General features: G+C 37.7%; 2 protein-coding genes and 1 long non-coding RNA gene across 3 annotated transcripts in view; 2 read left to right on the forward strand and 1 right to left on the reverse strand.

The window, feature by feature from the left end:
* The first annotated feature begins 1,616 nt into the window (after positions 1–1,616).
* Positions 1,617–2,438, forward strand: LOC127637716 (small integral membrane protein 30-like). Its single transcript, XM_052118949.1, has one exon. The coding sequence runs from the start codon at positions 1,703–1,705 to the stop codon at positions 1,883–1,885; it is 183 nt and encodes a 60-aa protein (XP_051974909.1). The 5' UTR covers positions 1,617–1,702; the 3' UTR covers positions 1,886–2,438.
* Positions 2,439–4,007: 1,569 nt separating this feature from the next.
* LOC127637824 (uncharacterized) overlaps positions 4,008–20,710 on the reverse strand; it is a 43,195-nt gene continuing 26,492 nt past the window's right edge. The window contains exons 2-5 of the long non-coding RNA XR_007969781.1: positions 6,075–6,138; positions 5,902–5,971; positions 5,430–5,601; positions 4,008–5,204 (exon numbers count right to left, since the gene is read on the reverse strand). This is a non-coding gene — a long non-coding RNA (uncharacterized LOC127637824). The remainder of the gene's footprint in view (positions 5,205–5,429; positions 5,602–5,901; positions 5,972–6,074; positions 6,139–20,710) is intronic.
* On the forward strand, positions 6,408–9,839 carry gpr85 (G protein-coupled receptor 85). The gene is made up of 2 exons (XM_052119115.1): positions 6,408–6,664; positions 7,871–9,839. Exon 2 carries the CDS (start codon positions 8,039–8,041, stop codon positions 9,173–9,175), a length of 1,137 nt encoding a protein of 378 aa, XP_051975075.1. The 5' UTR covers positions 6,408–6,664; positions 7,871–8,038; the 3' UTR covers positions 9,176–9,839.

Here is a 20,710-nt window from a genome sequence, read left to right on the forward strand (position 1 = left end):
TAATGCACACATTCAATTTTCCTTTTGCTATGAAATGCTGTCTAGTGTTCTGTGGGTCTATTTTCCTTTGGTTAATTTAACTAACTGCATAACGTCTTAATTTATGCATTAGTAACGCCACTGAGATAGTATGAGTTTGTGTTTCAAAGGTTTCTTTGCTGGAAATATTCCTGTTAAGCCCATTTATTTTTCCAAAAAATATTGTTTGGATTTATAATAACAAACACAAAGCTATTAGTGAGTTGTTGGGTTTAGAAAATGTATCACATATGTATTGTGTTAACTACTACCACAGAAAGGTGAGCCCTCAGTGTATGGACAATTTATTTTGGTTCTAAATTCGCATTAATGGTTTCACATTAAGCATTAATGGATAATTTGTGATGCTTTTACCTGAATTTCCTGTCCCAATTATTTCTTTTCAAGGCCCAACCCATATTAGTCATTCAGATCCAATGTCCGTTTCCATCAACTAGTAATGATGTTCAGTTCAAAATCCAGTACAACGTGAATTACCTTATTACATAACTGATGGATTGCAAAAAAAAATTATTGGCCTGAGCTCGTTACTTAAGAAATATGAAATATGCAAAGAAATACTGAGTAGACTAATGTCTTACATTTTTTGTTAAACTTATTGCAACTCTGAAATGTTAATCTGAAATGTGAACTCATTGTTTCATAATTAATGATTGTTTGAATATTTGAATCTTAATATAATATTTTTCTTTAAGGCAATGCTTTAAACTGGTACAATGTTTAACATGCGTGAAGCCTCTCTATAGTGAATATAACAGTGCAAGCAAGCAAGCACACACGCACGCACGCACGCACACACACACACACACACACAATAAAAGACAGATAATGATATACTATATGTATACAACCCAAAAATGAAGTCTCTCATCATTTACTAATTTCCATGCCATCCCAGATGTGTATGACTTTCTGTCTTGAGTAGAACACACAAAAAGATTCTCTGTAGGTACATACAATGCAAGTGAATGGTGACCAGACATTTCATACATTAAAAACCACATAAAGGCAGCATAAAAGTAATCCATATGACTTCAGTTGTTAAATCCATATCTTCAGAAATGATCCTATAGGTGTGAGTGAGAAACAGATCAATATTTAAGCCTTTTTTAGTATAAATATCCACTTTCACATTCTGAAAGTGAAAGTGGAGATTTATGGTAAAATAGGATTGAAATATTGATCATTTTCTCACCCAAAGTGAATGCATCCCTTCAGAAGACATATATTAAACCACAGGAGTCATGTGGATTTTATGCTGCCTTTATGTGATTTTTGTAGCTTCAAAGGTTGCATATTCCTACAGAGCTGAAATATTCTCCTAAAAATCTTTGTGTTCAGCAGAAGAAAGAAAGTCAGACATCTGGGATGGATAGCATGAAAGTGAGTATATGATGAGACTTTTCATTTTTGGGTGAACTATCCCTTTATGTTGCATTAATATTAATTAGGTCACGCAGACGTTACCCTGTTGCTGTCCAATTGCGAAAATACAGTTCATGAATATTACTTAGATGATACAGACATTGCGTCGTTATCTTCCAAAGACTCCTCTAAGCTTATGAGTATTAACCAGGAAATACGTAAAACCAGGAAATGCGGTGAGATCATATGACGAGTTGTCATCACTGGTGTGCTTCCCTCTTTACAGCCGACCAACAACATGGCTTCCAACGACCAAAATACCTACATGATGATGATTATTTTCCTCCTGACCCTTGTCCGGACTGCTGAGGCGTTTGACGGTGGCGATGTGGCGGCTCTTTTGCTTGGCGCAATCGTGACGCTTGTGGGCTTCTGCGCGTGCATGGGCTGGTACGCGCGCAGACGAAACGGCCAGTTTTGATGATCCATGGCCCAACCGGAAATGTGGCTGAACGCATATGTACTGTATTGCATTTGCACTGAAAATAAAAATCCAATCTCTTTTGGAAATGCATGGAGAGTATGGAGATGTTGATTAAATTGACTTGATGTTTATTCCTATCCATGTCACTTATATGGAGCCCTAGGAAGTTCCTGTCCTGCCCGCTCCTTTATGCTGTGTGAAATGCATTTACAACAGTATTAACATTGTTAAAAGCTCCATAGTTTGTTAATGCATCAGAACAAGCTCCAGTAAGCTATTATGCATACGGTCTCTGAAACACTGCTATGGACTTGGACGTTGTGTGCTTGATGTTGGTCTACTGTTATGTTACAAGCAGTCCATGACAATCTGCTTTCAATATCAACATTGTTCAGAGAAATCTCTCCTAAAGTGGTTGAAAGACTGATGCTTCCTCCACTTACTGATAAGACACTTAATACCAATGCCACAGTGTTACATATGGAGTTAATGCAGCAGGCTTTGTTTGTTTAATGTAATAAACTTCATGATCTTTATGTACCTGTTGTGTCTAAAAGTTTTGACTGCATCATCTTAACAGATACATGCATTATATCTTATTTACTCTGCAAAAAGTATAGCTAATGTACAGTTTAGATGTAGAGGCAAGGTTCTAACATCGTTTGTATTCAGATTCCACATGGTTGAATGTACTATGTAATGCAATGACATGCATTCATTTTTAATTTCCAATTATGTGTCTAAAAATGATTTGAGGCATTTATATGTCCTGTGCTAGTGCAACAGAACTGGAGACCTGTCCATACAGAAATCTCACATATGGCCATATATCAAATTATAGCTCATATATTTGTGCATACATTCAAATACAACAAGTAATCATGATTAATCATAAATGTTATGATACATATATTAAAGCCATTTTTGTAGCATTTATTTAAAAATAGGCCTGTGTTACAGTATGTGTACAAATATGTGCCTTTTTTAATAAGTGAAAACCATATGTGAACTTATATTACATGTGTTTGCATATCTTGCCATATATCCAGATTTTTGTACGTGCTCCTATTTAGAGCAATGAGGTGAATCAAACACAATAGGTGGTGTCAATTATTTACAGTTTGCTGAACAAGTTTAACCTGAGCTGAACCTTATATAACATATATTGTAGGCTACCTCCTCCTCCCTCCAACATATTCAAACACACAATATAGGAACTGATGCCTCAATTAAATGAATAAAGAATGTCAAAAATGATAGATAGATAGATAGATAGATAGATAGATAGATAGATAGATAGATAGATAGATGGAAGACAGACAACGTTGGCAGGGTTACTTATTAAATGTTTTCAACTACAGAATACATGCTGTAAAATGTAATTTGTAATGTATTGCAATAGATTTCTCAAGGTCAGTAACGTATACTTTGGATTACTTCTTCAGTACTGGTAGATTTTATCACTTGTTTTGACTGTAAAAACTCTGCCAGTACATTAAGACTAAATACACATGTTAAAAATACATTCTCTGAAAAAACCTAAATATTTTATGCAGTGTTGTTTCTAAAACAAGAGAAATCAAATTGATCTGGTTTTAAAGATTTTTTAGATATTTTTACAGGAAAACAATACAAAAATTATTATCAGGAATACGATTTTTGCCCTAATCAAATATCAAATGTCTTACCAGAAAAGAAGAAATTATGATCCAAAGTGAATTTTCTTGATTAATGGCTAGAAATAGCATTTTAGCTTAGCGTAAAGCTGACAATATACACAAGGTTTATTACTATTTCTTCTGCTCCAAACTGACTTCAAACTTACTTCTCTGTCTGCTTGTACACTGTTAAAAATTTTCCCGTAAAAAAACGTAAAGAACTGGCAGCAGGGTTGCCAGCAAGTTACTGTAAAATTAACGGTATCTTGCTGTAGCTGAAATTTACAGTTTGCTGTTGTTTTTGCAAATACAGCATAAAGCTGTTATTTTACTACCTTTACAGTAAAATACTGACAAAAGGATCAGCAGTTAATTACTGTTTATTTGCACTTTTTCACAAGAGTTATATTTGCAGGATTTTACAGTAAACTACAGTACAAATACACTACATGCTACTGTATGAGCTATTGAGTAATGGACTGCTAGCAAAAAGGACTACAATGTGTTTACTTTTTTTTCAAAACCTTGTGATTTAATAAATTATTCTTTAGTCTTGCTATAAAAATACAGTGTTTTAATACAGTGTATAAATGTAGCCTTTGAAATTATGACTTAAACTTTTAACACAAATAATACAGCTTCAAAGTGTCTTCTCAAAACATCAGTACAAAATTAGAAGGCAATTGGTAAAACAAAGCCCAAAGCTTATTCTGGTAAATAAACTTACATTTCAGCCATATAAATAATAAATACATATTATAACAAATAATGTAAATAACTGAGAATGTAGCTGAATGAATGACTAAAACAGCGTGTGTGTGTGTGTGTGTGTGTGTGTGTGTGTGTGTGTGTGTGTGTGTGTGTGTGTGTGTGTGTGTGTTCATAAGTAGTATGGATAATTAGATAATTATATGATCTAAATATAGCAAAGTCTATTTTTGTATCAGGAAAACTGCCCTTTACTACAGTAGGTGTAGGTAATGTTACATTTTAGCATCTTTTTAGGAGTTATGCATTGTCACTGGTAAATCAATATATAAATATAAAGTGGTAGTTTGCTTTGACCTGATTAGTGTCAGGAGAGTTTTCTTAAAGGAATAGTTCACCCAAAAATAAAAATCCAATCATCATTTACTCACCTTAACTCCATGCCAGATGTGTATGATTTTCTATCATCATCAGAAAACAAATGAAGATTTTTTTTTAGAAGGAAATAAGGGTTCTGATGTGCTTACACACATCATCATCACATGATATCATTGGTTTTAGTTGAGAAGAGACCAAAATGTAACTTCTTTTTCACTGTACATCTTGCCATTGCAGTTTACAGGCATGATCGATTTCAAGCTTGATTACACTTCCTTGAGCCATCTAGTGGTTCTACCCATGTGTCTAGCACTAGGAAGTTTAATCAAGCTTGAAATCATGATCGCCAAGGAGACTGCTTATGTCAAGATTTATAGTAAAAAAGGAGTTACATTTTGGTCTGTCCTCACCCAAAACGGATTAGATCGCTTCAGAAGACATTTAATAAATCATTGGAGTCATTTGAATTTATTTTCTGTGTTTTTTAACTTAATGGTTTTGGCACCCATTCACTTGCACTGTAGGCCCCTCCGAGCTTGGATTTTCTTCTCAAAGTCTTAATTTGTGTTCTGCTGAAGAAGAAAAAAAGTCATATATATTTTGGATAGTATCAAGGTGAGTAAAAAGATGAGATAATTTTCATTTTTGGGTAAACAATTTCTTTAACAAGCTCCAGCAATTAGATATTTTGGGCAGTTGTACGTGACCAGTGAAATGAGACGTGAGCAACACAAGGTCCTCAAAATGCCCACATCACATAGTAACAGCTGAAGGATGTAAGCATCTAAGCAGCTAACCTTTGAATGAATTCCAGTGTGCATGCAGCATAATCTTGGTACTGAAGATTTAAGGTGTAGTAAGTAGAAAATGCAGCAGCAAGCCCAGACAGAAAAGTTGGATGGATGCCTTCACAAATGTGCCCCTCAAGGCTGATCATCCAGTGGTGAATACATCTTCCCGGTGTTTCACCTGAAACACAAAGAAACCCCATATCAGCATTGACATAAAAAAAGAATATTAATCTGCCAATGTCACATTACAAATGAATGCAAGGGACACTGACATATTTGACCAATTCACAGATGAGCCCTGTACTTTTAACTTAAGAAATGCATTTTAATATGTTGATCATGGACTGGTCGGGACAGATATTAATGTCAAAAGGTGTAATCTTTCCACCAATATTGTTAAGTCTTTTGCTGAAAGGCTGAAAACACCCTGGTGGCTTTTGTAATCATAAAAATAACAAATATATACTTCTATACATACCAAGGAGTATCAGTCGAGGAGTTGCAGGTAGCTTAAGTGTCATTTCTACATCAGCTGTCATTTCAGTGCGCTACAGAGACAGCAATGGAACATTATTTAAATCAAATTTGCAACGTTGTTTGAAGGCTGCACTTCGCAGAATAATTTTTCTTTTACGTTTTTATGAAACTCACCTTGCAATATAAGATTCGATTCAGAAATCCAGCTGCACTCTATGTGTCAGTTGCATTTGGCTTCCTGAAACAAGTGTTTAAAAAGTTAGATACCATTCTACTATACTTTTTTAAATACGTATTCCGTTACTACCCAACCCTGTAGATAGATGGATGGATGGATGGATGGATGGATGGATGGATGGATGGATGGGTGGGTGGGCGGGCAGGCAGGCAGGCAGACAGAAAGACAGACAGACAGACAGACAGATAGACTGACACAACAGAGGCAGAAAGTACAGAAAGTCTGCCACTTAGACAGAGTACATTTATTCTCCTACGTGTGATGGTGCATATAACACTAGTTCACACTTATAAAGGGAAAAAGGGATGCTGCTGCACCCATCAGTGCAGATGATGTTGCTGCTCCTGCTGCAACAAGAGACTCGAGACGCGGCTAGGATCACAAATAGCGCCAGTGCGCATGCGCCGTCCGCACCGTTTACTGTATGGGGAAAAAGAGAAGGCAACAAAACTAAACCTTTTTTTACGGCAAAGTGACGGCTGCCATGTAAATAACCGCAAGGGAAACAAAGGGGGTATATCAACAGGTATGCTTTTAATTGATATTTCGTTGCGTAGTGACTATTGCACTCGTTCTTTGCATGCATGTATTTGGAGGAATTGCTGTGCCTATAATGGACGCGCATCTTGGCCACAGCTATCCGAAAATCATTCCGTTACAAAAATCTAACAAAAAAATAGACTGTTTGTATGCTAAGATAATAAGCATTCAACCTTAAGATCCTAAATGTATTGCTTGTATTGATACATTACATCGAAAGATCATGCAATAATGGATCATTTTGTAAATATTGCAAACACAAAGCTTTATTATTTTATTACATAGGGAAATGCACGCGGTAAATGCACGGTTCTGTTTGATTCCGTTTATAGATGCAATCCATTGTTTGTGTATATTGCATTTACATACGAATTTGTCTGTATACAAATAACCCATATTCACTAGATTATTAAAGATAAATTCCGTCGTTTAAATCTAAAGCAGACTGTGCTTTCTCGTTTATTTATTTTTATAATCAAATGACTTGCATTAAATTGTGTTAATCGCGCGACTGTTAATGCACACCGACCGTCATTGTTTAAAGCAAATATAACATTTAGATGGGAAATATAACTTATATATTCCTTTTACAGTCAATCATATAACATGGATCTATGGATGCATTACATATTTTCAACAGTAGCATGATAAACAGAAGGAATGATCACGGATAGATTGTGCAGGATCTTTGGGTGTGATCAACAGCTTTTCTTGCTGCATTTCGACAAATGTTCCATTCTCGTTTACGCAATAAAAATCCAAATATTTCAAATCACTTTAGATGACATCACAGATGAATTTATTTCCAGACAGACAAATGTCTGGTTGTGCTTATGAAGCATCTTGTCCAGCATCCTCTCGTTTTTTTTTTTTTTTCGTTTTTTTTTTCAATTATTTATTTAATTTGCTTTGGAAAAGGGTAGAACTGAGGGTGGTGGTGGAGGTGGAGGAGGTCTATTATTTTATCCAAGATTTATGTTGTGTCTAATGCTGAATCCATCTGCTGAATTAAGCAACTCCTCATGACTGCATACCATTGCAGCTGCAATTTCATGTGCAATTAGCAAAAAGGAATTTCAATGACAATAGAATGGTTCTCATGCACTGCTCCACACAGAGCAAGCGATGCAACGGAAAGCCCCCTGGTTTGTTTTGTGTGAACGAGTCCTAATGGGTGGATCGTGTTTTTCAGGGATCTTTTTAGGTGTGATGAGACAAAGGAACAAAGGATGCCTTAGAAGTAAAGCAACAGCTACAAACGAGCTGCTGGAACCTGCTTCAAAGCACACAGAGCAGATGGATCTATCGCTCCCCTTTCTGTCCAGATCATGATACTTGGCTAAAGCTTTAAGCATTCTCTATGATCCCTTCTCCATCTATGGCGAACTATAGCCATGCAGGGGACCACAACAACATCTTGCAAAATGTCTCTCCGCTCGCCACGTTCCTTAAATTGACCTCACTGGGCTTTATCATCGGTGTCGGCGTGGTCGGAAACCTCCTAATCTCCATACTACTGGTCAAAGACAAGAGCCTCCATCGAGCACCCTACTACTTCCTGCTGGACCTCTGTGCTTCAGACATCCTCCGCTCAGCCATCTGCTTCCCGTTCGTGTTCACATCCGTCAAGAATGGCTCGGCCTGGACGTATGGCACGCTGACATGCAAAGTAATCGCCTTTCTGGGTGTGCTGTCCTGTTTCCACACTGCCTTCATGCTGTTCTGCGTCAGCGTCACGCGATACCTGGCGATTGCCCACCATCGCTTTTACACCAAGCGGCTGACGTTCTGGACCTGCCTGGCGGTCATATGCATGGTATGGACGCTGTCGGTCGCCATGGCCTTTCCGCCGGTGCTGGACGTGGGAACCTACTCCTTCATCCGCGAAGAGGACCAGTGCACGTTCCAGCACCGCTCCTTTCGTGCCAATGACTCGCTGGGCTTCATGCTGCTCCTTGCACTCATACTCCTGGCCACCCAGCTCGTCTACCTCAAGCTCATATTTTTCGTCCACGACCGCCGAAAGATGAAGCCGGTCCAGTTCGTGCCCGCCGTCAGCCAGAACTGGACTTTCCATGGCCCGGGGGCGAGCGGCCAGGCGGCGGCGAACTGGCTGGCCGGGTTCGGCCGAGGCCCGACACCTCCGACCCTGCTGGGAATTCGGCAGAACAGCAATGCGGCGGGCCGCAGGCGTCTGCTGGTGCTGGACGAGTTTAAGACTGAAAAGAGGATAAGCAGGATGTTCTACATCATTACCTTCTTCTTCCTGAGCCTGTGGGGACCCTACCTGGTTGCCTGTTACTGGAGGGTGTTCGCCAGGGGCCCGGTTATACCGGGTGGCTACCTGACGGCAGCCGTGTGGATGAGCTTCGCTCAGGCGGGAGTCAACCCCTTCATCTGCATATTCTCCAACAGGGAGCTCAGAAGATGCTTCAGCACTACACTCCTCTACTGCAGAAAATCCAGGTTACCTAGGGAACCCTACTGTGTTATATGAAGGCTGTGTGGGTTTTTTGATGTGGTTTTTATTTGGATGCCCTGGTCGATCGGGGATGTGCTCTGATGTACAGCTCTCTCTGTCTCTTCTTCTACTCCTCTTCCTCTTCCTCTCTCTTTTTGAGACCTGTAGTTGAATCGTCAGCTGGAACCTTGGAGCTTGAATGGAATAAAATGATACACGGACTGAGGAAACCTCCTGTGTTTATGTTCTAGTAAACAAGCAATGCGAAAGGCCATTTGAAACCCAATAAGCAAAAAAAAAAAAAAAAAAAAATTGACAAAAAAACTAATTCATTCAAAAAAAATGAAAGAAAAGGAAAAATGGATACATCAAGATGGGACTGACCTTTGCTTTGGATATTTCAAAGACTCAAGGGTGTAAAGAAAACTAATTAATGCTTACCTTACCTAAAGGATTCACTGGAATTGATTGGTGTATTTAAAAGTTGCACTAAAGAGAAGACATGAAGATGCTTTTTTTGCCTAGTTTCATTGCAAGGATGTCTTGTGTTTTTCCCAAACTGAAATACGAATGCTTTAAACTGCAACAGACTTCTCTTTCACTGTAAGTAAACAAAACATGTGGGGGTGACTTAACTCTGTTGGAATACATCTTCACGGGAGGATAAATTGGTTTAAATGTAAGTGATATCTTTTTTCCTTTTAGGGTGGGGTTGGGTGGGTCTCTGGGAGGGGTTGGGGGGGGGGGGGGTTGTGGGGGGGGCAGGGGTAAATGGGCGGTACTATCTTGTGGTTTCCGGAATTGCAACTTTCCTGTAGTTTATGATCCATATGGTATGTCTCTGTTGTCTGGCAATGTTATTTTCTTATATCATTTTTCTAAGTCTAAAATGAAATGTTTGAATTTTAAAACTTGCTCTTGAGAACCGTGTACTTAAATTGACAGTGGAGAACCAGTTAAGCTAAACTGAGTTTGTCATATCCATATACCCGAATGCTCACATTTTGTTACAGTATTGCTGATACCACTCCAGCTGTTCTTGCCTTAATGGTTCTGATGTTGTTTGTTCGTTGTTTTCAATTTGCAAGGCGAGGGTTTAATCCACTTCTCTAAAATGTCTCATATAGGCATATAGGGAGGGTTTTCACATCAGGGTCGACTGCATGTTCATCTTAAAAAAGATTATCCACAATCACATCATCACTGATCATGCAACAAAAGCCCATTTTCTTATTCTGTAATGTTTGCTACACACCACTGAGTGTGCAGAGTGTGTGTGTGGATGTATGCGCGCGCGCGTGTGTGTGTGTGTGTGTGTGTGTGTGTGTGTGTGTGTGTGTGTGTGTGTGTGTTTAGGCAAACAGCTGTCATGTCAAGACCAGAGCCTTAGTCTGAAATCTTGCACAATTTGTAAAAAATGTACTTGGTAAAACAAAAAACATTGTATTTAAGGCACAGAGTCTTGTTTCTACTTTCCTGACATTTGCTCTCTACTAATTGTTTTGAATTACTTACTTTTTTCTTTTGTGGCCATTTTAATATTTATTCTGTATTCTTTTTTTGTATATTCTAGGTAGGTGTGTAAGTTTGTGAGTCTTTCATTTTGAAGTCCCGAATGTGAGTACTGTTTAAGTTAGGACTGCAATTGCTGAAAGTTAACTGTGTAATCTGTTGCTTACATTTTTGAAAATAAAATTTTACATTTTGCAAAGCCTGTTCTTTTTTGTCACTCCAAAACATGGGCCTACGCCCCTTCTACAGCTAATTTAGCAGCCCCAAAGCAAAGCGAAAGCTCAATTAGTAGGAAAAACATGAATAAATATTGACCAGGCAGCGTAACAAGCTTATCTTTGCTATTAATGATCGTTTTGCATTGAACTGTCGTGATTAGTCTCCCGCTAATATGTTTCTCTGGCTTGTTTGTGTTTCTGTTTAATCACTGTACAAATGTCCCCTTGTCTCCCTTATAATATTTCTCGCAGAAACAAGGCTTGCTTCAGCCATTATGTTCTTTTTGCTCTGTCATTTTACCTCTTCATCCTCCCTGTTTAAGTTTTGGGTAATTTCAGGCTATATGAAGTTCATTTTAATGCCAGTTTTCTCTTGTGAGCTCTGCTTTCAAAGTGATAAATGATCTCTACATTTTGCAATACAATACAACAGAGTTTTTCCTTTGTTAAATGGTAATTTTTTAATGCATATTTCTAGCTGACCTGAAAAGAAAGCTTTGAGTGGGTGCATGCATTTGCAGCAAAAGCACCCACTGTTATATTGTGAGAAGTGTCATTAATATTGCTGAGAAGTTCTTCATTTAACTGCACACTTGGTCTAAATCCATTTACATTGTGTAGGCGACGTGCAATGCTTCCATTCGAGACCATTAGACCTAAATAGGATGTTAATAAGAATACCCATAGGAAATAGAAATGACAGAGGAGATCTCTTTAATATCTCAAATTTTCTTCTAGACATCAGTTTTTTCGAGTTTCCAATGTACAAAATTCTGCAAACAAAAGATTTCAATATGAACTCAATCATTTCTCATGCGATTCCTCCAAGACTCAATTATCTGAGCTATGATACAGTATTCACATTCACTTTATAGCTCTATGCTCTTACTGTATGTCAACAACGGTTTCATTTGTGAAACATATCCTATATGAAATTTTAGGAGAAAAACTGAGACGTTAATACTTGAATGAAACATATACAGTATTAGAACTCCTTTAAATCAACTGTGCTATGAAAGAGCAACCTCTGAGCAATAATATTTACTTCTGGTAGATCTTGACAAATATTTGAGAACTGTTCATTTAAAGTTAGGATTTTATATATTGATTTATTTATACATCCATAAACTTGGGATACTGCACTCCCAAATGAGCAAGATTGCACTACAATGAACTGTTGATTCACCCCCACACACACACACACACACACACACACACCCACCCCCGCATCTTTTTTTAGTGATAGTTTCATCTGTAAAGGTCAGCACTGCCCTCTGCCTCATGTTGAGATTATATAATGTGAAGCGTCAACTATGATCAAAGAATAATACGTTTAGTGCTCATTTGGGGGCTTTTCCTGTCTCTGCAATTCATCATTAAGTTTGTCTTTGAGATCACATTTGTATCTCATGATAATGTATTTTGATAATGCTAATTAAACTATGAAACTAATGAAGCTGATAAACATGCAGATCTATCAGAGTTCCTTCTAGGATTTGTTGTGTGTGCACATTTGTGTATGCCTCACTAATGAGATGATTGAATGTTATTTTCTTTTTTTAATCGACTGTTTTCTGAAAGGTGTTAATTAGTATGAAAAATGTATCTTTTGTCTCTGTATTAATTGAATTCTTTTTACTTAAAGAAATAGTTCACCAGATTGTTTTCTCTGGAACACAAAAGAAGAATTTAGGCAGAATGTTAGTTTCAGTCACCATTCACTTTCATTCTTTTCCATAGAGTGAATTGGGACTGTGACTAACATTCTGCCTAGATTATAATTTGCATTCCATGGAAAAAAAAACAAAAACAGTAATACACATCATGAGGGTGAGTAAATTATGACAGAATTTTTATTTATAGGTGAACTATTCCTTAATTTCTAAATATGTATGTATATATACAGGATATATATATATATATATATATATATATATATATATATATATATAATATAATATATATATATTTTTTTATAATGCTTTGCTGGCTGGAATATTTCTAACAGTATTATTCTTTAACCAAAAGTGTCCAATAATAGGGGGGTTACGGAGATAAAGCAAAGTAATTTTTCTTCTCATATGAGTGTATTTTAAACATATTTGTCAAATATACTGTCCATTTCAATAAGTGTTAATGCGGATGTGTGTAATGTAATTTTTTATGTTAAAATACTTCTAGCCCAGCTTAAAATCCAGTCAACTACATTATTAGAGAAAGCCATTTGTAGGCCCTGTGGTAGTTAAAATCGTTGCTCAGTTTGTATGAGTGTACTGACCTCCCAAAATAGCAGCACTGACCCAGCCAATGGAGTAGGGATGGGGGTGCGACAATCTGTTTTTTCGACCAATGGCAGGGGGCATGTTCGGAAAGTTTAAAAAAAAAAAAAAAAAAATTTAAATTCTGTTTGGTGCCGCTAGTGGCGCAGAAATTACACACTTCAGCTTTAAACTTTTTTTCAAATGGAAAAAATTATTTTGTGCACTATTACATTTTATTGAAACTGTTTGTTGCTTAAAGGGATTGTTCAACCAAAAATGAAAATTCTCTCATCATTTACTCACCCTCATGCCATCACAGATGTGTAGAAATTTCTTTCTTCTGCTGAACACAAACGAAGATTTTTAGAAAAATGTCTCAGCTCTGTAGGTCCATACAATGCAAGTGAATGGTGACCAGAACTCTGAAAGTAATCCATATCACTCTAGTGATTAAATCTATATCTTCAGAAGTGATATGATAGGTGTGGGTGTGAAACAGATGAATATTTAAGTCCTTTTTTTACTATAAATTATTTTACTATAAGTTGTGAGGATTACTTTATTCTGCATTTATGTGCTTTTTGGACCTTCAAGCTTCTGGCCACCATTCACCTGCATTGTGTGGACCTACAGTGCAGAGACATTTTTCTAAAAATCTTCATTTGTGTTCAGCAGAAGACAGTCCTAATACTCATTTTCAGGTGAACTATCCCTTAAAATTATTTTCTCTGAGTGGAATAGAACATTATACAGAATTGTTTAGCTAAGCATAGGAAGTTTATAGTCAATATAATATAGTTGCTGTGGCAATGACAATAAACTGTGCATCTTTCTCTCTCATGACTGCCATATTAACAATGTAACAATGACTGTATCATTGCAAAACAAAATGAGAATTCTGTGTGCTTCCGGTTAACACTCAAAACATAGATGTCTTCTGTCTGTGTTTGAAATGTCTGGTCAAGAACATACAGTTACAGTGGATGACATTTCTGTTCAAAGCATAATGCGACCACAGCAGAATGAGTGCCAATTATCGTTTTTGATGCAGGCTTCTGCTCGAATTTGTACAAGCCTTTTGTGTTGCTGCCTTCAGCTTCAAATACATTTAAAATAGACTTCAGAGTGGTTGTAGTCCATAACATGGCTGACCAGCCAGCCCACATTAATGTATGCAGAGGGCAGCATGCTGATGCTTTATGCATGTGTGTTCTATCAGTTCATTACCAAACGAGCATGAGGCAGGTGAAGCGGAGTGGAAGGGGACGGGGGGGGGGGGGGTGTTCATTACCACACTGTTAGCTTGAGCTGTAAAGCTTGATTGGGGCCACAAGGTCCCCGTGTCTCTCAGAATCCCTGGTGAAATATCACAGAGGCGGCTAACAGTTATCAATGTTTCAGGAAAATCCAGGTGCTTTCGAAGCAGAACTGGAACAACAGGGGGTTATTTCTTTTATCCTGGGGGCACAGAACACCTCTAATGTAGGGCTTGCAGATCAATACCTAAAGTGAACAATAACGCAGAAGTCATTGTACTAGTTTGTTGAATTTGTGCCCTACAAAGACAATTGACTCAATACTAACTACAGCAGAGGGATGTGGCCAATCGGGTCTCACAGAATCAAGTTAATATACCTAGATTTCTGCGAAATGTTTTTTTACTTGGATCATTGTACGTGTCACGGCACTTTCCTGGTGAAATGAACACTGGAGGCTCTACTACAATATAGAATTGTATTTCCTTTCACACAAATCACAACAGATTAAAACAACAGATTATCAGTTCAACACTTACTTTTCGCCATTACTTGTAAGACAATTCATTTAAAGTTTGCACTACATAACGAAAAACATTTACATTTATGCATTTGGCAGACGCTTTTATCCAAAGTGACTTACAGTGCACTTATTACAGGGACAATCCCCCCGGAGCAACCTGGAGTTAAGTGCCTTGCTCAAGGACACAATGGTGGTGGTGTGGGGGATCGAACCAGCGACCTTCTGATTTACAGTTATGTGTTTTAGCCCACTACACCACCACCACTTTACAAGCTTGTTTGTGCACAATCAAATTGCATTGTAGCTCATTTTATAGAGTGTTGCACTTGCGATGCAATGGACGTGGTATGAGTTGCGAAGAGCATGCAAGTCGATACATGAGCCGAAAGCAGGGCTGGACTGGTAATCTGGCATACCGGTCATTTTCCCAGTGGGCCGACACACTTTGGGGCGATCTGGGGTGGACTGACCATCGAGAGAACCGAGCAGGCTGGTGGGTCAGCCGCGAAACGGGGCGAATGGGCCATGATAAGCTAAAATGAGCCGCCGCATTATGCAGAACAGACCACAAAACGCTGCCATGATATGTAGAAAAGGACAGCGAACCCCCCTGCTCAACAACTTTTGGGCCAGTTGCTATGTTAAATCCCAGGCTGATTTCTCTTCCCAGTCCAGCCCTGGCCGAAAGTGTCATAGAAGCACCACAAAATGATGTGGTTACTTCAGCAATTGTGTTTTTCATCTCACATTTGCTTTTTATGACACTATCGGTTAGGTTTAGGTTTAAGATTTTGGGAAGGGAGGTAACATGAGTCAGGAGGTAAGGGAGTCCCATTTGTATGTAAAGCTTGGACATTCTTCCTAACATCTCCTTTTGTGTGTCATCGAAGAAAAAAAAATGCTCGGTTAGATTAACATGAGGGTGAGCAAATTATTACAGAATTTTCAATTTGGTGTGAATCATTCATTTTAAAGCTGTAACATTAGCATTAATATTATACGATGAGGCAATTGGAGAGAGAGTGTTAACAGAAATTAGAACATGTCCAGCTGGGATTTTACACAAACAGTGCATAAAAACAGCTGCACAACAAACAAATCTGTTTGTTGACTAGCTGTCCAGAAACTGCCAGGTGTGTGTAACTGGTTCTGCTCTACCTGCTCCGAACGGGACTTGAACCGACGTCTCTGGCATGGGAAGTGCCGCGCTAACAAGAAGGCTAAAGGCTACAGCCTCTAGCATCAGTCGCTAGTCCGCCTCTTGAGACCAGGGTAGGGTTAAAGTTCACACTAAGGGCTTAGTAACTACTAGTTTGTTTTTATAACTAAGTCAGTGCTTAATGTGGTTGTTTCCCCATTGAAATACGATACGTAATAATACAAGATCTCATGTAAATAACAATATTCAATAACTGTATCTAAAATGAATAAGGGACAATAAATTAACACACATGAAAGTGCACCGTTAGATCGGTTTCATGCTGAAGAACATCATCATACATGTCGAAAGGACTGATGCCTCTCAACCAAAACATGAGCTCATTGATGTCATTAATTCCATCCGTTACTCCTGGTTGGAGGCCTTCATAAATATTTAGTTTATACATAGGGTTACGTCCTACCTAGGTTTAATGGTGCAACACTCACATATTTAGTAGTGCATAAATTGTGACTTAGTACCCATTTACACCCCAACTAGGGTAAGTTGTAATTTACGTATAGCTGGTGCAATCGGCTCAAAGGGAGTAAGGTTTACATACTGCACAGCTGCCTACCAGCTGGCCCCCATTATATTCACCACACTAAACCTCACTCCCACCCAGGTCACGGCACCACTGTAACCAGTCTTGCTCAACCTGCACTTAACAGGACTCGAACCAGAATCTCAAGCATGGTAGGCGGGCGCACTAGCGAGGAGGCTAAAGGCTACAGCCTCTAGCATCAGTCGCTAGTGCGCCTCTTGAACGCTAGTGCGCCTCAGCTGGCTCCCTTTACATGTGCTCTAGTCTGAAGATGTCTGGATGGGTTTTGAATACCCTTTATATGGGAAAAAAAAGCACACAGTGAGTGCAAGATTGTGGTGCTTGAATAAAAGGCCAATAAAAAACAAGATGATGATGGCCATTCCCTTGGGACCTGCGGCGTTGTTGTATTTATTGTCATTCTCATTCCTGATACAGCCTGCCGAGGCTCATGAATACAAATGATCAGCTGGACTGGACCTGAAGTATTTGTGCTAGGAAATACTTGATTCTTGTCTCAAAAATAAATTAATAAATAAATCAGAATACTTCTTTTTATCTGCCTGCCGTGCTTTTGGGTTTGAAAAGAATATCCCAGCTTTAAATATTAGCTGTTTAAATAGCAGGATATGAATAGAACAAGCTTCAAAGGTTCCCTTCGGCATATTCAAAGTGTATCTCTTCTCGTTTCAATGAAGGATTAAAGGGTATTTAAAAGATACTCCTCATCTATCAACACAGGACCCCCAAAAAAAAAAAACAATTAAAATTACATCAAACAGCACCTAAGGAATTCATACATTTGCTCTGTTCCAAAGCATTTTAAAGAGATATTTCACACAAAAATTACAATTCTGTCATTATTAACCCACATTTATGTTTTTATATACCTATAAGACTTTATTTTAATCACAAGGAAATGTTAGGCTAAATGTTAGTCTCAGTCAACATTCAATTTCATTACATTTTTATTTCCATACAATGTGCCCTAAAAACCCCTTGAGGGTGACTAGTCAACAAATGAACACTCAGTCGTAGCTGCCTCTGTGCATGCAGCATGTTCAGGTCTCTGACTGAGATGGCTCATGGCATTACATGTATTTAATAAGTAATGAGTAAGCTTTGTAAGGCAGGGACAATTTGTTTTATTTAAAAGACAGACAAATTGTAATGGAAAATGAAACATTTACAATGTTCTTTGATATACTAAATATTCTATTTGGCATGTGTTTCAAAGCAATTTGCTAGTCTTTTAAATGGTTTTGCCTAAGGGTTCAGATTTGAGTGGCTACCTTGCATAGCTCAAAAATTAGTAGAGTTTGATTGGATGAACAGCCTGCAACAAAAGATATGGGAAGTATTTTTTTTTTTTAAGTTTGATTTTTATATCTGAAATGCATGATTATATGGTTAGTTGCATTTTAGTGTTTGCATTTAGCATTGTATTTTTTCCTGTTATCAGAACAGGTCGCAACCTACCAGTTTCGAATCACAGCTTTAGTGTAGAGCATCTATTATAAGGCAGCCAGCTTTAAGGATTTTGATTTCCATGGTGAATGTGATAATGATCAGAAAGCCTTGCCATCTCATTTACAGCCTCATGTACTTGTACAACAAGCTGACATGTTTGAAATGTGAAAACAGCATGTCATTTGTATGCCAACTCTTTGTGGTTGGATTGGCAAAGCGTCAATTATCAAGGCCACAGGAAGAATAAATGTGACATACAGTGGCCCCAAAAAGTATAAACCAGTCATGTCATTTAATTAGATAACATAATTAGATAACTGGAATCTGCAAACAACAGATGCTAGACCTTCTCTCAGAACTAACTTTTTTGCATTTTTAGTACTTTTTAATAAATCGTCCCAAAGTAATTTTTAGTGTCTGTATGAAGTCAGTTCCCTTCATGTTCACACAGGTGGTGGTGATGGGCATATTCCAATAATGTTTGACAACCAAGTCCAAAATAAGTTTTGTCTTAATTTTGAATAGTTTATCTAGTGTCTCATATGGCATAAATTGAAACTTGAAAAGTGTTCTTGTGTTATGTTTCTTTAAAAGAAATACCACTTGATTTTATATTTTGTTATAGCAATTTCTTGCAATGACATGCAAACATTTGTAAGTGTGGCTAAACTGTCCAAATACTTTTTGGGCCCATAATTGTGGAAAAATATGTTCCTGGGGTAAAAACAGACTACTTACACTAATAGCTGAAGTATAATCTCTGTTGTTGGTTTCACTTTAAAAAAGGCTATTTCAAGCATGGATTGGGTGAACATGTGTTGAAAGGCTGGAATGGACATTGGGCTGATATTATCCAAAGAATGGATCACATGCCATCTCCCGTTCTCAATGAAAGAGCTCTATGACTCTTAATATATCTCAGTAATCTCTAGACAATACACCATTAGGCCTACCACAAGCAATTACCAAATGGAAGTTGATTGGAATAACCCTGTACAGTTGGAACCAGCCTGAATATGAGGCTCAAGCATGGTGCTCTCATTGAGCAGATTATAATCCAGGGTGTAAAACACATGGATCCCTGCTTGGCATTTGGGAATGAGGTACAGGGCAGAACAGAAGAGGAATATTACGGTCACAAGAAAACAGATTTTTCCCCAATATAATAACTGGAAGGCACTCATTGTTCAAATTTAGGTCATGTGACATCAATGTACAGTAGCATACTACTGTCTGTTTGTGTTCCTGCTTACTGTAACATAATGTATACTGATTTATAAAATAGTAGGCAGCATACAGTACATACTGCTAAGTACGAAGTAAGCAGCACACTAGTACACTGCATTTAGAAATGACATAACTTTAAAATGAATTACCTTTAAAAGGATATTCTTGGAAAAAATACATCTATTATTGTTTTTATAATTGTAGGCCTACAGGGTGAATCCAAACCATATGGCTTATATTAACCTATAGCTTGTTCTTTCCTTCATGTACAGTATTTCTATTAGCACTTAATCATTTCTATTATTCTACACCCATGTCTTCAAGCATTGTTAATATAATTTCATGTTCTCAACCAATGTACTTTTTATAAATTAGTTGCATGCTGGTTAGAAATCTGTCCAATTTGCTGTGATGTCATGGCAACATATGCCAAAAATACTCTTTCAAGTGAAAGGTGACCGCAGTTTTTAGAAGTAGGAAGCGCAGTTGCACACCGCAAGCACAACAGCTTAAGAGTTTAGTTCACCCAAAAATTATCTCATTTCTCATTCTCATGCCATCCCAGATGAGTATGACTTTCTTTCTTCTGCAGAACACAAATGAAGATTTTTAGAAGAACATTTAATCTCTGTAGGTCCATACAATGCAAGTAAATGGTGGCCAGAACTTTGAAGGTCCTAAGAGCATACAAGTAATTCATAAGACTCCAGTGGTTAAAACCATGTCTTAGAACTGATATGATAGGTGTGGGTGAGAAACAGATCTCTAGTCCTTTATTATTGTATGTTCTCCTCCCTGCACATTATGTGGCGATGTGCACAAAGAATGTAAATTGCCATAAAACTAAAGAGGAAGAATGTGGAAGTTAAAGTGAAAGTGGACATTAGTAAAAAGGACCTAAATATTGATCTGCTTCTTGCATTTTATGGACCTACAGAGCTGAGATATTTCCTTCATCGTGAAGGAAAGTCATACATATCTGGGATGACATGAGTGTGAGTAAATGATGAGAGAATTTTCATTTTTGGGTGAACTATACCTTTAATTCTCATTGGCTTAAACAACGGTGATGATTTGTTCTCCATATCGAAACTACATATCTTTATTAAACTAGATTAAAATACTTTTGGGAGTAATTAAATAACAGGTACATTGGGTGACTTCTTCTTCAAATCCATTTTCATTTAAATGAAATAGAATTAAAATTACATCCACTTACATCAAAATTACATCCAGCAACAAAGCACATGAACACAGATCACACGATATCTGCCTTTGAATTCATGGGTGGCTAATGAGAAGAGAGAACTCTCCGACATAACACTCTAAACGGCTTGCTCGACCCGATCAGAGCGAGTTTTG

This window comes from Xyrauchen texanus, chromosome 45 (genome assembly GCF_025860055.1).
Source record: "Xyrauchen texanus isolate HMW12.3.18 chromosome 45, RBS_HiC_50CHRs, whole genome shotgun sequence".
NCBI lineage: Eukaryota > Metazoa > Chordata > Actinopteri > Cypriniformes > Catostomidae > Xyrauchen > Xyrauchen texanus.

Bases quoted from the DNA above. Each gene is read 5' to 3' on its own strand.
- gpr85 (XM_052119115.1), top strand. From the start codon at position 8,039: ATGATCCCTTCTCCATCTATGGCGAACTATAGCCATGCAGGGGACCAC.
- LOC127637716 (XM_052118949.1), top strand. From the start codon at position 1,703: ATGGCTTCCAACGACCAAAATACCTACATGATGATGATTATTTTCCTC.